The sequence below is a fragment of the Alligator mississippiensis genome, chromosome 10, assembly GCF_030867095.1.
Source record: "Alligator mississippiensis isolate rAllMis1 chromosome 10, rAllMis1, whole genome shotgun sequence".
Lineage (NCBI taxonomy): Eukaryota > Metazoa > Chordata > Crocodylia > Alligatoridae > Alligator > Alligator mississippiensis.
Window position 1 is genome coordinate 69,493,252 of NC_081833.1, and position 17,271 is coordinate 69,510,522.

The 17,271-nt window shown below is 42.4% G+C and overlaps 1 protein-coding gene and 2 long non-coding RNA genes across 3 annotated transcripts in view; 2 read left to right on the plus strand and 1 right to left on the minus strand.

The window, feature by feature from the left end:
- Nucleotides 1–12,226: 12,226 nt before the first annotated feature.
- On the plus strand, nt 12,227–16,434 carry DYNLRB2 (dynein light chain roadblock-type 2). Its single transcript, XM_014609292.3, has 4 exons — nt 12,227–12,325; nt 12,406–12,481; nt 15,371–15,538; nt 16,145–16,434. The coding sequence occupies exons 1-4, from the start codon at nt 12,323–12,325 to the stop codon at nt 16,186–16,188; spliced, it is 291 nt and encodes a 96-aa protein (XP_014464778.1). The 5' UTR covers nt 12,227–12,322; the 3' UTR covers nt 16,189–16,434.
- Nucleotides 12,490–13,429, plus strand: LOC109283357 (uncharacterized). The gene is made up of 2 exons (XR_002090498.2): nt 12,490–12,978; nt 13,053–13,429. It is a non-coding gene; the product is annotated as an uncharacterized LOC109283357 (long non-coding RNA).
- Nucleotides 13,087–17,271, minus strand: part of LOC132243610 (uncharacterized) — a 65,633-nt gene continuing 61,448 nt past the window's right edge. The window contains exon 3 of the long non-coding RNA XR_009455303.1: nt 13,087–13,162. This is a non-coding gene — a long non-coding RNA (uncharacterized LOC132243610). The remainder of the gene's footprint in view (nt 13,163–17,271) is intronic.

A 17,271-nucleotide genomic window follows, 5' to 3' on the forward strand; every position in this document is an offset into this window, starting at 1 on the left:
TATGTGCACTGAACTTCTGTTTTGTTACAGGTTTAAACCAGTTTCTGATCACTTAAATCAGTTCATGTGTAACTTCTGTCTTCAGCCTAACAGAAACTATAGAAGGACTCTGAACACACTGCTGCTATCCAAACTGGAATCCAGCCAGCAGCTAAAACCCCAACTCTTCTGAAAAATGAGACAAGCTTTTTAATGACCTTGAGTGGGCAAGAATTTAGTTTTCTCTCTCATATAAAAGAAATACAAAGCATTTTAAATTATTTAGTTATAAAACGTTTACCAATTTTTTTCCAACCTCACAAGAATCTAAAATGCAAGATGTCAACTTCCATCAGCAAGGATGCAATTATCCATTTGAGCTGAAGTTTTTAAAATGCAACTTCATGGATCACCCTGTTTCTTTATTATTCTCCAAAAGAGCTTTGTTTGTTTGTTTGCTGGCGTCTCCTTGCACACAGATGTTTTACACAGATAGTTAAGTCTTCCCTTCATCATAAAGAATGCAATGGGTGATAGTGAATTTAATCCTATGACTCAATCATTTGTGAACAGAGGATGTGGGGCCCCTAATTCGTCCCTTACTAGCTGGCTGCAGTCATAGCCATTTGTTTGAAGGCCAATAACAGTCATAACATTAATGTGATCCAGCCACTGATCTATGCTTAAAACTCCTATTGGCTTCAGTGGACCCTTCCTAGGAAAGGCAGAATTAGGAAACCGATAATATTAATAACATTAATGTGATCCAACCACTGATCTATGCTTAAAACTCCTATTGGTTTCAGTGGACCCTTCCTGGGAAAGGCAGAATTAGGAAACCACGAAAATGCGGCACTGCATAGGCCCCACCTTCTGAGACATAAACCATCTTATATTTCTATATTCTCTGCAGACCACACAAAGCAGCTTTCTTCCAAGCTGGCTCAGATCTCTGAAAACTCGGTAACCTCCTAAGTTTCACTGAAATGAGTCTACCTGTATGTTTGATTTGCTTATGTCTGACTAACCCTTCCACCATCTGAAGGAGGCAGGATGCAAAAGGGTCAGGTGCTTTCCATGTTCTTACCCGTCGGATTATAGAAAAATGTGCTGGAGAGAATCCATATCCCAGTCCTCTGGAAAAGTGCCAGGCTAGTGGGGGTCATATTTACAAAGCCAGAGAAGAATGTGCTCGCTATTCAGAGTTTGTTTTAGGGCTTTAATAGAAGAAAAGTTAGCAGAATATCAAATATTAATTTTGATGAAGCTCTGCATAAGCTTATTGCAATTATCAAATAAAGCGTCTGCACAGTTTCTGCCTTACAACTGAACCAAGGTTATTATCAATTTGCTCTCGATATAAAGTAGTGATTTTCATGTACTTACATCTGCTCTCAGAAGGAAGAGAAAATGGTTCATAAAGTTCTCATTAGCATACAAAAGCAGCAACATCTGCTGGGAGTCTTAAGAAGCTTATTGCCTTCACTTAATCAGCAGCACAGGCTACAGTTGGTCACCTCTGCCCTCATCAGCACTCTAGGTATGGATGCTCTGCTTTTATAGAAAGTTTCAAGGGACAAGGGAACAATTTGGCCAGACAAGCATTTGCTACAAGATTTTATATATAAAAGCACTCCAACTTTTCAGTTAGGTGCATAATGCATGCATGCCGATTCCTCCTTGTATAGACCTGTAAACAATACTGTAGCAGAAATCATTAATCCCATAGTACAATACCTGATCAAAGTTATTTGGCATTTACCAAGTTAAACATTTGCTCGGCAGCAGCTTCTTAAGCTTCTTTTTTTACAATAGGATATAACTGTAGCACCATCTAGAGGATTTGTGTGAGAAACTCAAATTCCCCACCATTCATTTCTTGAGGGTAAAACATGAAGTCCAACCAACTTCTACTTTCAAAGTTGTGATAAAATATCTCTGTTCCTGTTCTGCATAAACTTTAGAAGTCCCTTCATTCATTCATTCATTCATTTCATACCTCTGGTAATTGATGGCATACATGGTCACATACTTAAAGACATCTCACTATAGTTTCCAATTTGGGGGATTATTGAGACAACAGATGAGATTAGAGTAGCTAGATGCTGGATAAATCTTTAGTGATAGCAAGCAGGGTTAGGAAATAGTCTGTACCTATGTCCCTACTGGGCCACATGCTGGTATGACTTTCGTATGCAGAATACCACGGCTCTCCCTCACAAGCAGTTTTATTTCTTTGCAGAACCCCTGACTGCATGACGTTTTCCTGGATGTCACCTTTTAAAAGCCATACATTTTACTGGAAATGCAGCCAAAACAATGATTCAACAAGCAGGTAATACCTCTAGTTGGATATCAAAATAAATATGAAAAAGTTGATATTTTATGGTTATTTTACTGATAAAAGAAGGTAACAGCGATAACAACTAATTACCAGCCAGTAAAACTGCTAACAGAAAATAAATGGGAAACCCCCTTAAAAAATACCTTTATTATCTCTTTTTTTTTTCTTTTTTTACCATCCATCATTCTGTCTCCAAAGTTTCTGATGGCTCAGTCTGTCTAAAGTTTCAGAGTGCAAGTTTCACAGCAGTTTAACTCTCAGGAAACCGCAAGTCATTAAATAGGCCACAAAGTTCGCATGCATTCAGATCTCCAGTACTTAACTATAAGTTTGCATTTGTTCTCCCCGTGGATAAACTGTGGGTTCTTGCTCTTGTTTTCTAGTCATGTGATTTCTTGCCTGGACGACATCTGGGAACTGATAACTGTGAGGAGTCACTGCATGGAAATTCCAGCTCATCTTCTCTCTTAGCTTTATATGAGCTAAGTATTGTCATTACAGCTCTGGACAGGTCTGCAGACTTGCAGGCCAATCAGATTCTCCAGGAGGATCCTGTCCAGGAATCATAAAACAGTAGGGCTGGAAGGGACCTCAGTAGATCATCTAGTCCATCTCCCTGCAGTGAAGCAAGATCTAATATGCATTCTGGACAATTATCGAGAGGCATTTGTCTGACCTGTTATTAAAGGCCCTCCAAGGAAGGAGATTCCCAAACCAACCTGGAGAGCCTGTTTCAGTGCTCCACTACCCTTAGAGCATTTTCCCTAATATCTAACCTAATTTTTCTTTCTGAAAATTAATCTGATTTATTCTCCTCCAACACCCAACAGACATGGAGAGCTGACATCCCCCATCTTGAGGCCTCTCACCTAGGGTCTCAAGCTAGGGGTGTTAAACAGATGCACCATGTAGCTACTCAGGGGCTCATAGACCAGAGGATAATGAACTTTTCTCTCCAAGAGACAGAAGAAGGTGGGTTTGAAGTAAGGAATCCAAAGCCAAATATAGCTCAGATAGAAGTTTTTTTCTTTAATTATGGGGTATTTCTGTCCATGGTGGCTTATTCTGATGCTAATATTGTACTCTGAATATCCCAAGGAAGAAAAGCTTGAAGGAGAAACATGGCTAGCCAGCAAGTCTATGTTTGTTTTATATTCTACACTATATTCTGCCTGTTTTCATGTGCCAATAATTTTTATACAATCTTGCTTTTATGTTCTAGCATCTGGTTTATCAGATCACTCGGCCGCTTCACCTGATTAGCATAAACATATTCATTGATTAGACCCCCATCTAATTTCAGTCTTATAGTGAGCTAAAACACATGAGCTCAGTTCTTCACTGAAGTTTATGTATACGGCAAATCCGTGCAATGTATTAATAATGTGGTATTTTTACCTAATATTGCAACAGTTTTTTCCAGATCACTCCTGTAGAACTTTTCAAGGCATTGATTTTTCACATACAGTTTTACATAGCAGAGGCACTTTTAACACCCGTTATGACTCAGGAGACAGATAATAGGATAGAAGAGTCTCAGCCATAGGCCACTGGTTCTAATCCGGTTGATAGTAATAATGACTAAAATCAGCTGTGCTAGACCAGGGCAAATAATTTGCAATGAATAATTTATTTGATGGATTTCAACCCTTGCAAATTGCTCATCAGCAGATTGTGAAATTCTCATATGTATTTCTTAGTCAAAATTATCTGTGAATTTCTTCACCAACTAGCGAGAGATCTGAAAACCAAGGGAAGAGAATAGAAAGTTGGCATATACACAATCAAAGAAAATTGATTTTAAAATCCAAATGTATAATCACGTTCAGCTTTCTGAAGGTTTCACCCTGTCTTGTGCTGTTCCTGGAACCAGCTCTGCCTGCACAGGCCCTTGTATCCATATTGGGTCCATCTGATTCCACCACAATCCCCTAGTGAATATTTAGGTAAGAAACCACGAGATGACAAAACGCAATGAAAGAAGCAACTGTTTAAGAGCCAATATCTCCACATGATCTCATTTCATTTTAGAGGCCAGAATTCACAGATTGCTAAAAATATTTTTTGTTTGAGCGTGCTGTGTTCAAAAGAGAACAGGGAAAACTAAAGGAAACTTGAGTTACAAATGGTGATAATTTATCATTTCTTTGAGATTAAAAAGTTAATGCTTTTATAAAAGGAATTTAGTTTTTGCTGTATTAATGGATAGGGAAGCTACTTTATATAGGATATATGACCAAAGAAATAGAAGACTGTGTGCTGCACTTCAGCAATGGCTCTCACACCAGACTGGACAAGTCAAACCAAGATTTAACAAGCCCCATCCTTCATGTGTGCCCATTCTGCCACTTGTACGTAATTACAATACTGTGTAAGCCCCAATCCTGCAATAAGATCTAATAGCCTCAGCCCTTGCGGCTAAACAAAACTGTTCTGATTTCCACAGGGCATTGGGGAAGCAGGGATTGAACCCTTTGTGTATTTGCAAACAAGAGATAAACCTTGTTCATCTTCTAATTATCCTTTTATTACAGGGTTCCTATATCTCTTTCTGATGATGGTACAAAAAAACCTAACCAAACAAAAAACCAAAAAAAAATCCAAATGGAAATAACTAAGGATAGGGGTCCAGGTCCAAAATAGGATTAACACACCAAGGTCCAAAAGTGCAATAATCAGAAAAAAAAAAAATCAGGGACCACAATGCAACACCCCCACCCTTTCCATGAGTGCCCTAACCACGAGACACTTTTATAATAAATCTTTTTTTCTAGTTCCATGTTCTTGTGCTCCTATTTGCACAGTGGCACAACTGCAGCAGGAAAGGTGGGGAGTACTCCCAGCAGGGCATTTGGGCCTCTCATTTCCTAGACAACGTCTCTAAATACAAGGCTGTTATATAATAAGGTAGGGAGTGGCACAACTAGCACCTCTTCCTCTGGAGACCTTTTGGATAGTAAACATAACTAATCGATATGCGTGAGATAAATCCAGGAACACCTGCCTGCATGAGAGAAGACACGGCCAAAAATCAGATGCCCTGTGAAAAACAGGAATGCAATTCAAGTTGGCTGGTACACTTTGACATGATCCTGTAGAGAATAACAGGAAAATGGCTTGGCTGGTCATTCTGACATGGTGATCATGTGTATGACTAGTACCAACGTACCAACAAAAACAAAATATGATCAATTATAATGCTGTTTTAAAAGCATGGGTAATAACATTATGTAAATGAAATTAAGCTTGCCCGAGTACAGTGGATAGCTTTTCTAAGCATATGAGTATATAAAAGATGCAAACTGCTAATGGCAGATGGAGCAAAATAGGTAAACACAGCAACCCAGGACCCGCACAAGCAAGCTGAACAATGGACTTAGAAATGAAAGAGATGGCCCACCCACACCCAGAACTAGGTAGCTGCTGGAAGCCTATCCTGCTCCGTCAGTGGGGAGAGAAAGAAAGGAGTGGGGATATGCAGTGAGAATGGATAACAAATTATTCTAAAATTTACTTAATAAATCTTTAGAATGATTGAAATCTGAACAAGTGTGATGACTCTGTTCTCAATCCACACACCACTTTTTAAAAAGACAACAGCTGTGCCTGAATTTTGTGATGGGGGGGTGGGGATCCTGTTGATGTGTGCTAAGCATCCTCTGAGCAAATCTATGGGACTGGGCTCCTTAGGAAATGTAGGTGCCACTCCACCCCATTTCTGGGACTGAACAGGTCTTCAGCAGGAAGTAGCTCCAAGTTGCTCAGACTGGATATATGCAGGACTGCAGAAATGTTAGGATATTTCAGGTGCCTTCAGGATCAGACAGCCATTAAAGAGCAGGTTTTTTGGATCACACTTTTGGACATAAGTACCTAATAGCTGTCTCCGTCCTATTTTAGGCACCTAAGTCCTTTTGGCATGTGGAGCTATAATACATTAGTCTCATAGCCTTGAGGTCTAATTTATTTGTGTGCAATGGAGTGAGTTGTTCTGGTTTACTGCTATGTAATTCATTGTACTGCGCTATGCAGGCACAGCAACAAGCTTCACACTTTCTTCTTAACAGCATATGAATACATCTAAAAGGCACGAATCAAAAGACAGATTTCATCCTAACTTGGAGAGAGAATTTTTTCTTTCTTTCTTTCTTTCTTTTGGATCCCAAGGCAGACTTGGGCCAACGCATGGTTTCTATAGTATGTCCCCACATCTCCTGCACGTCATGACACACAGTACAATGTGGTTTTGCTGTTTCTGATACCTAAGGTAATTCACTCCATTTCATGCTTTTGTTATCTTTTTGCAGTGTCTCCCTCCCACCTGTGCAAATCCTTTTCAGACCTTCCAGTATACTAGCAATCTGAAATATAAAAAGATTCTTTCCTTCTTACATAAACCTGCAACTTGATTGTGTTTCATGCTTTTGTGGGATTCTCCTTTGCTTTCCTTGTACCTCCAGAGCTCTAGTGTCAGTCAGGCACAATGCTGCTTTTATCTGGCAGAAAAGACAATATGGGCTAGAATGCACAATATCAAAACTGTCTGAAAATAGCACTATTTATTCTTTGCAAACAAATGCATAGCTATTATGTTACAGTTGCCGTTTCTGTTCTCGGCCGTGGTAGCAATTGTCCTCGTAGAATTATAGGAAAATATGGACCTCAAGATGTCATCTAAAACAGCCCTCTGATAAAGCCAAGGATCATCCCTGACCACAAGGTCCCAGCTAAATGTCTGTCTAATCTGCTTTTATAAGCTTTCAGGGATGGAGATTCCACACCTTGCTTGGGTACCTGTTACAATGCTGAATCACCCTCACAGCGAGACACTTCTTCCTAATATCCAACCCAAATTTCCCTGGCTTCTCGTCCTGTCCTCTGTACCCACCAAGAGTCTATTCCTGTCCTCTTTGTAACCAGCCTTCGGGTATCTGATGGCTGTTACCAAACTCCTCCCCTCTCCCCACCTCGAAATAAATATAAATGGGTATCTAGAAATTCATGCCAGGGTAACTCTATTGAAAGGAGAGAGGTAGTTAGCCATTTTAGTCTGAAGTCAGACAGAAGCCAGGTAGAGATACACCTTATTGACTGACTAATATGGAGTTTTTTTTTAATGTGTATCCACAGCCAAATTAGCCAAAACTTATTCCAAATCCAAGTGTCCAGAACCGTGAGAGTCCCTACTACTGGCAAACATCCTCCACCCACACCTGGGGCTTCAGATGTTTCCAAAACCTTTGGTGAGCATCCTACTTGCAGGCCCAAGCCCGAAGGCTTGGGTTTCAGATGCCCCTGAGTTTTGCTTGCCCTTAGCCACAAGGCCCTTGGAGCAAACTAGGGCGGAGATGCATGAGCTTTCATAAGGCAGAGCTCACTTACTCAGAGGCTAGTTAGTTAGTTAGTCTAGGGCTGTCCAGCTAGTGAACTACGGGTCGCATGCAGCCCACAAGGGATTGATCTGCATCCCCCAGACTCCCACCCAGCTCCTGCTTCTCTTATCGCTGGCTGCACCAGGTGCTCCAAGCTCCCTCTGGCTTCTGTTTCTTGTGCTTGCCCCAGGGGGGTAGCAGGGTGCAGGCCAGTCCGCAGCACTGAGGAGTCTGTTGTGTGGTGCGGCAGGGGAGCCTGTAGCTGGTAAGCTGGGGTAGGAGGGTCACCCTCATGCCTGGTATAAGGGTGCTTGAGCGTTTCCTCCAAATTCTGCTATCCAAGTGAGGCTGCAAAAGACAGAAGCCCTGGGGCTGAATCAACTCCTGGTGCCACTGAAGTCACTTCCATGAGGCCAAGATTTAAATCCAGGGAGTGATTCACGATGGGAAATACACATGGACGGGACCTTTACATCCATCTCAAGATTTCTGGATGTATAGGGCTGGCAGTACTGAAAGTCACTCACATGGGGGAGCATTTTCAGGAGCAACATCCTAGCTTATAGACAGACAAGGTTCTTTGGGTAAATCCGATATCTTTTATTTGACTAATTCAAATGGTTGGAGAAATTCTTCTTAACATTCGGGCACAAACACCCTTCGTCAGGCTGAGGAAGCATCTGCAAATGGTTTGCGCTCTTCCTGGATGGGGTGGTAAAGCAGCCAGGGGTCGGTACAGATGCAAGAAAGCCAGTCAGTTAAAATGTAAATTGAGGCGGTCTACAGATGATTTCTAGTTCTCAGACATCCTCATCATGCTGCTGAATGATCTATTTGCTGATGCATAATGAGGGGATACGCAGAACGCCAATCGCACTAGCCGAGACTGATCCCTGCGGAGTTACGAACACATGCATTGATCCATGACCATGTCATGTAACTGTCTGTTCCTGTAGTACTGCAAGAGTAGCAAAACCCTTGTGACTTTAATTTTGTTTCATTCAAGTTTAAATGTACAGGGCTTAGCTTATTTGTAGACCTGCAGAGGTAACAGTTACACCAAGACAGCTCATGCCCCTTCCTGAACTCTCCCTTCCCCCCTGAAGCCATTAAAAGTTACTTTTGTCCACAGCTTTAAAGCAAAGTGTTCATATATAAGGGATACAGGAAAATAGTTTCAAAACTCTCAGAAAGAACAAGAGATAAAATAAATAAAATAAAAAAGGGACACTACAAAACATTCAGAGAAAGAAACAACCCACGCTGCAGAAACAACACGGGGTTGGCTGGACACTGGGGTAGCAGGAATGTGGTTATTTGGTGTTTTTCTGTGTTTACACGTTTAAAAAACATTTCAATGACATTTCACCAGGAACCGGGAATCTGGTTCTTTTAGTGTGTTTTTTCCCCTAAATTTTGAGATTAAAACTCTTTGACTGTTGTTTTGGAAAATGTTCTGATTACGTGGGTGTATAATTTTAACCCTCCAAGCTGGGCACAAATAACGTGTGCAGGGCTAAATCTTCATGTTGCTGGCTGCCACTTGAAATCCAGTTCAGAAATCCCTATAAAGACACATCTGACGTTTTCAAAACTGTCCCCAGGACTCAGCACCAAGCATAGGATTCCAGCTGTATTTTCTAGGGGTGTACAGCATCCCAGTCAATAGACTGACACTAAGGCTCTATCCTATGAATAACGTGTTGCAGGACTGGGCCCATATCCTACTTTTTTATTTCCGAATGTTTACAGTAGTCATGTTATGAAAAGCTGCCGAGCAGATCTTCCAGTCGGTCCCAACAATCCTGCCCCAGTGCTTGCAATTGTTTAGAAATGTGGCATACCTGAAGGGCTCCCTCAATGCCAAGGATTCACAGCACCATGCTTCCTGCTATATGAGAAGCAAAGGGCTGTCTGTGCAGATTTCAAAGTTGGCAATACAAAGAAATGGTCTGTTTGTCCCACAAAACTGCAATTTGTTCAACAAGCTTCAACTCCCAGCACCTGTGCAGAGCAGCATCACTAGAGATCTTCACCTCTCTTCGCTAGCACCTTGCAGGGGCCTTGGGCATCCTGTTTTGGTAGCTTTTTAATCAGTGATGTAAGCAAGTGCTGCTATTTCTGATCCCTGCAACATGGGCCGGGTCCTGAACTCAACCGCACCCCCTGCCTGCAGGGCCTGCCAGGGAAATGCCACTGACTGCTGCCATTCTCATGTCACGTCTGGACGTGCCAGGAAGTCCTATTAGTTATTCTGTTAGTTTATAAAGGTGCACCTCTACCCTGCCCTCTGACTGCAAAATTATATATATGTCTATATCTATCTATATCTATATATAGATAGATAATTTTTAATATCATAATTAGGAATTATTTTAGTTGATTTATAGTTAGTTTTGTTTCAGTTGGTCTTATAAAAGATATCACATTTACCCAAAGATCCTTGTCTACCTATAGTAGGTATTATAGATAGATAGATAGATAGATAGATACCCATACATATACATATACATATATATACACACACACACACACACACACACAAACACACACGCACAATAGGCATAGCTCACGTGTGTGTATATATGTGTGCGTGTGTGTACACATACACACACACACACGCATACATATGTATATGTGTGCATATACAAGTAAGATTTTTATATATGTATGGAATATACTCGTATGGACTGTGGGGGTTTCTGCCTTCTACCCAGGATCTTGAGTACACCTTGACAACACGTCACAGAAGCAGGACATTTAGCTTCTGTGGTTCCCCTGCTTTACCTGTGGCAGGTTCAGGTGTGTTAGGTCTGCATTGTGTCCGGGTCCATGGTCGTCTTTTGTGTAGAGTTTAGATTACGGTTTGTACGGGATGGTTTGGACAGGGATGATCGTGCTTCAGGAGGTCCCTCTAGCCCGACTTCTGTGATGCTGCGGCTAGTAAAGCGGGCAAAACGCTGGCTTGCATGGATAGATGCTTCTCAAGCAAATCCCAGGACATCATTCTCCCCTTGTACTCAGCCTTGGTGAGGCTGCAGCTGGAGTACTGCGTCCAGTTTTGGGCACCACCGTTCAAAAAGGATGTGGAGAAGCTCGAGAGAGTCCAGAGAAGAGCCACGTGCATGATCAGAGGTCAGGGAAGCAGACCCTACGATGACAGGCTGAGAGCCCTGGGGCTCTTTAGCCTGGAAAAGCGCAGGCTCAGGGGTGATCTGGTGGCCACCTACAAGTTTATCAGGGGTGACCACCAGTATCTGGGGGAACGTTTGTTCACCAGAGCGCCCCAAGGGATGATGAGGTCGAACGGTTATAAACTACTGCAAGGCCGTTTCAGGCTGGACATAAGGAAGAATTTCTTTACTGTCCAAGCCCCCAAGGTCTGGAACAGCCTGCCACCGGAGGTGGTTCAAGCGCCTACATTGAACACCTTCAAGAGAAATTTGGATGCTCATCTGGCTGGGATCCTATGACCCCTGCTGACTTCCTGCCCCTGGGGCAGGGGGCTGGACTTGATGATCTTCTGAGGTCCCTTCCAGCCCTAATGTCTATGAAATCTATGAAATCTCTATGACTCTACTCGCACACCACGTGTCCGTGTACACACACACACACCCACACACACGTAATAAAATGGGAATATATATATATAATAGGAAATATGTGTGTGTGTGGGTGTGTGTGTGTGTGTGTGTGTGTGTGTGTGTGTGCATGCATGCATTTCAGAGATGTTAGGGTCAGAAGGGACTTCATTAGATCATTGAGTGTGACCCCAGCACGCACGCATACAAATACACGCGTAACGATGTGTCACTGGGACTCGATGAGCTTTTTGTGATCATCCTGCATCCCTGGCATGGAGCTGTCTGAAGAAACCACTCCACACAGAACAAATATGTGCGTGTGTATGTGTGTACATATGTATGTAATAAAATATGAATATATATACAATAGGCAGTGTGTGTGCGCATATATATGCGTGTGCAATAAAATAGGAATATATATACTAGTGAGTGTGTGCATATATATGTGTATATATGTGTAATAAAATACAAATATATACAATAGGAAGTGTGTACGCATGTATGTGTGTGTGTGTGCATGTGAATGTAATAAAATAGGTATATATACAATAGAAAATGGTTGCATGCGTGTATATATGCATGTATGCATGTGTGCATGTACGTGTGCGTGTAACAAAACAGGAATATATACAGAATTGGAAGTGTGTGCGTGCTAGTGTGTTTGTATATATATATGTGCATGTGTGTATGCATGCATGTATGTGTGTGTGTGCATGTGTGTAGTAGGAAAAGATGCACAATGGGACACGTGTGTGCACGCGTGTACACACGTGTGTGCCTGTGTAATAAAACAGGAACACACACACACAAACGCGGAGTATTATCTGAGCGTGCACACACCCGTGCGAGGGCGGACGAGCCGCACACGCACCCTCCGCGCAAAACGAACCCCAGCGGACCGTGGGGCGTGGCCAGCCGGAGGGGGCGTGGCCTAGCCTGTCGAACACCGCCCTCCGCCGTCGCACTTCCGCTCCCCGCTGCGCTTCCGGCTTGGCGCCTTAGCAACCGTTGCCAGGAGGGAGCGGGGTCCGGCGGCAGCGGCCATGGTAACGTGCGGGCGGCGCGGGAGGCGGGCGGGGGTCGGGGGCGCGGGCCCAGCACTGCCGCAGCCTCTTGCTTCCCGCAGGCCGAGGTGGAGGAGACGCTGAAGAGGATCCAGGCGCACAAGGGGGTCATCGGCACCATCGTGGTCAACGCGGAAGGTAAACGGGGGGAGGGGCACGACCCCTGACTCCGAGCCCCCGGGGCAGGGAGGACGCAGAAGCGAAAGTTGTACATGTGGGTGCACGTGTAATTAAATACGAATATATATACACACACACCCAAGATACGTGTGTGTCTATATATATATCTATATATATATATAGATATAGACACACACACACTAGGAAATGCGTGTGTACACATGGTATCCGATGCGTGACCTCCCGTCGCTTGGCCCCAATCCCGTCCTCGTCTCGTGACAAGAAAGGCCCCCCTCGCGGTCTGTGGGTACAACCCTCCTGCCCAACCTCAGCCCCACTGCATTGCCCCTCGGGGCTCGCTGAGCACAAATATAAACGACCCTCGTCTCTAATTTTTAATGGGCCCGAGACCGTCCCCCTCTTCCTGTCCCAGCAGCCACCTCCTCACCTCACCCCCGGCGCAGCCTCTGGGTGGAAACCAAGCGTCTGAAATGGCAATCGGGGACCGCCGTTCGGTAGGCTTCGCCCTTCCCGTGGAGAGGTTGGGTTTGTCTCCAGCGTCCGCGTCTGACACCTTCTCTCCGCGCAGGGGGCCGTGCAAGACGGCTGCAGTTTGCGAGCTGCCTCTTCAGACAATTACATCGTGTCCAGTCACGGTCTCGATGGGTTTAAGTGAATCCCAAGATGGCCAGAATTACTCTGTGCATAGACAGGGATTGGAAAGCATAGTAATGCAAATTTAAAATGTCTCTATGTGACAAATTTGTTTGAAAAGCTATCCAGGAACACAGAAGACAAATATGTATATATTCTAAAGAATGTTTTGGGGTTTTTTTGGTATTAAAAATCCAACAGTATTTTGTCCAAGCCTGTTTCTCTCTACCCCTCAGTGTCACAACTATCCAGATTTCTCTAAGGGAACTAGATCCTCTAGTTTTCAGTAAAATAAATGAACTTTTATCTTAATCACAACTGTATTGTAAATAACTATTAGATAAAGAAAAACTGGTGAATAAATGTGACTTACACACACACACGCTACCCCCCCCCCATTTCTTTTTAAACCGTGGTTGCCATTTTAACACAAAATGATGATTACACAGATCTTCTCAGTAGAGCTGAACCACATGCAGAGCCCCTCCCATTGTCCCCATTAAATCCCAATGTCCACATTTGCTCTATTTTGACACCCTAACATTTCCTATGGAGACGCACGTTACAGACTGTTCGAATGTGTTAGACAGAAGTGTTGCATGCCCTGCCCACTGTAGAGTTACAGTCTTTGCAAGACAGTCAAGTGTTGACACCACTTTGGTTTTAGATTACAATTATTCAAGTATCGTCTGTCAAGGGAGACCATAAACAGGCAACAGATCTTAAGAATCTAATAAGCAGAATTAGGAAACGTTCCCTGTCCCCAGCGTTGGTTGTAATCACCTTCAGATGAACTCTTCAGGTTCTCTTCCCCTCTCCTCCCCCCCAACTATGTCACCCTTCAAAGGTATTTGCAGCTTGTTCTATTCTTTTGCTTCAAGAATTGTGTAGAAAAGACATACATTATTTTTAATCTATTCCTTAACCCCAGTCAGTCCTCTCAAATCAGGCTAGTTCTCCATTTCTAGAATCTTTCCTAAATGTTAATTTACCTAGTATTGGAATACAGTATAAACCTCAGAAATCTGGATATCAGAAATCTGGAATTCTCAAAAATCCGGCATTTTTTAAAAATACACTTCATCGGGGAATAGCGGTGGCCAGTCCCAGAGCAGCGGAAGGAGAAGCTTGCACGCGGCAGCTATCACCGCCATCCACCACCCCACACTGCCGCTCTACATGTGGCTGCTGCTTCAGGACCGACCGCCGCTACCCACCGTCCCTGCTTCGTGACCGGCCACTGCTTCAAAGATCTGGAATTTTCAAATTTCCAGAAGGTGCTCGGTCCCGAGCATGCCAGATTTATGAGGTTATACTGTATTATAAAGTCTATCCATGGAGTTAGGCTCTCTACCATCACTCTATAAAGGAAAAATAGCCTTGCTGTTTTGTAACACTGTCTAAATCAGAAGGAATGTAAATTATCTCTAACTTAAACAAGTTTATGAAGCACAATGAGTTATAGTGCAACTGCAAAACTGTGATAGCACTTATTACTCTTATTTCATAATCTATTAATATGGGAATGGATTTGACAGAAGACGATGGTTAATGAATTAATTCGACAAAAATAATGTAAACATTATGTTGTCAACATTTTGTAATACCTTGTGGCCACAGATGATAGATGTTCATTATCAGCATCTTGAATTGGAACTTTAAAAGAGAGCTTTTTGGGGAGTTTTTAAAATTTTTACTCACCAAATGCATCATTTTACAAAAAAATTATACCTTCTGGGTGGTTAGGGGAGGGGTGCTTGTGCTGTTTTTGTTACTGGATAGTTTATAAATTTGCAATTCCATCATTGCATGTTCCAAATGTTTAATATATTCAGTCAACCCAAATGCTGCTGTTAGATGACAGTATTTAAAATATGCATGATGAGAAAAAAATTGAAAATAACAGTTATTTTAACTTGAAACAGATGAACTATTAGAAATGCTAAGTACTATAAGACAAGGATTTTTAAAGGGTTAGATACATAAAGCTACAGATAGATGTGCCTAGTCAACTAGGAAGGTTTTCCAAAATCCTTAATTCTTATGGATTTCAGGCAAGTAATTCCTTTTAAAATCTGTCCTTATGTATATTACTGTCATGGCATAAGTTTGTGTTTCTGTTTGCTATAAAACAACAATCATAATTATAGTGGTAATATCTTGTTCTTTTTTTTTTCTTTGCTGTTTTATTGCGTCTCTTGTATTAAGAATTAAGAAACTGAAGTATGAATTGGTAAAATTGTTTGTTTGCAGGAATTCCCATCAGGACAACTCTAGATAACTCTACAACTGTCCAATATGCAGGCCTGCTTCATCAACTCACAATGAAAGCTAGAAGCACAGTAAGAGATATTGATCCTCAGAATGATCTAACCTTTCTTAGGATAAGATCAAAGAAACATGAAATCATGGTAGCCCCAGGTAACATAACAATTCTTTTGAAAAAATTATTGCTGGTACTTTGTGCGTCCGGTAGGTTTCTTTTCATGCCTTCAGGAATAAAGATGCTATATAACATATATTGAATAGATGAAAACAAAACCATATAAAGGGAACTGCAGCTCCTTTACACATAAATGGCATGCAAGACATGTTGTTCACTACGCTGACCTGTGCAGACAGTGCATTAGCATCTTGATGCTTAGCAATTAGTTGGCTTATTGTTGCAACAGAAGTTTCCAGGTGCTTGGGCAGTAACTTTCCCCCATTCCCCTTCGTTGGTTTGATTTTCTTAAACTGACAGCAAATGTACTACTCAAATATTTTTTAATTAAAATCTTTTAGTAGGCCAAAGTGAGTTTAAACCTTAGTCTATGTTGTCAGTTTGACATTTAATTTTAAAAGAAATGTGTTTAGTTTTACAATTTATTTAGCTTAATTTAAGAAATCACTGCTTTTTATTCACACTGGTATCAGTACAGGAAATTGTATGATCAGATGGCAATAAATAAAGCTGCTAGTAAATAAGTATATGAACTGCCAACATATGTGGTCATTTCAATTAATGTTTTTATATTTTCCCCACAGATAAGGAATATCTTCTGATTGTTATTCAGAACCCATGCGAGTAGACACACCACAGGAAGATTTTGGGAGACTAAAAAAGTAGCTGTACTTTCTAAACTAAAATTAATTCTCTGATATTTAATGTTCAACATACTAATGGGTTACTTTACTTAATATACATAACCTCTCATAACTAATACTTTGCCAAGTTAACATTTCCAGCTGGTAGCTGTATATTAACTTGTTTTTGAGCAAGAAAACACTATGTATATCTTAGTATGCAGAACAATAAAACAAAATGCATAACACTTGCTAATGGATTTTCTGGCTAATTTTTTTATGACTCTTGCAGTTCTCTTAAAGCATCCAACTCAGGGGTGGGCAAAATGGCAGATCCAGCCAGCAGCCAGACTATCTCCCAGCAATCCCTGCCTGTGTCACTGCAGCCAGTTTCCATGGAGACCCCAGCAGTAGCGGTGTTGTGACAGTGTGGGGCCAGGGTTTCCTTGGAGACCAGCCCCAGCAGCACTGGCAGGATGCGCAGCATAGCAGAGAGATGCTCTGCAGCAGGGCAGGGATCTCACAGTGGTGACAGCGTGGTCCAGAGCTGGGGCAGAGCCATGATCTGCTGCCTGCACGCTCTGCCTGGGGCATGTGGGCAGTGGATCACAGCTCTGCTCCAGCTCTGGACCACATGGTCACCACCACAAGATCCCAGCCCCGGAGCAGCTCCCCACCCTGCCACATGCCCTGCCAGTGCTGCTGGGGCTGCACTGTCATGGCGTCGCGGCTACTGGGGTCTCCATCAAAACTAGCCACAGGGATGTGGACAGGGGCTGCTGGGAAATGAAGTCAGCCATGGGCCAGACTTTGCCCACCCGGATCTAACTTTTGATGTATATTTGAGCAGATGTTGGGAATCATGGAAACTAGTAGTTTGTGTACATGTAATTGTATTCAGAAGCTAAAGCGTATAGAATTAAACAGTGTTACTCATGTCACTATCATTGTGGTAAAGTGGGTAGTTTTTGGGGTAGTTTTCCATCTCTACCTTCTGCTGTTGATTATTCTAAGGAAATAAGGCAGAAGTAAAACAATCTAATTGACAGCTCCTAAGTTTCTCCTTAACAGCTGAATTGCAGCTTCAC

Coding starts and splice junctions, on each gene's coding strand:
- DYNLRB2 (XM_014609292.3), top strand. Junction 12,482..15,370: donor CATCGTGGTCAACGCGGAAG/GTAAACGGGGGG, acceptor GTTTGTTTGCAG/GAATTCCCATCAGGACAACT. Junction 15,539..16,144: donor TGAAATCATGGTAGCCCCAG/GTAACATAACAA, acceptor TTTTCCCCACAG/ATAAGGAATATCTTCTGATT.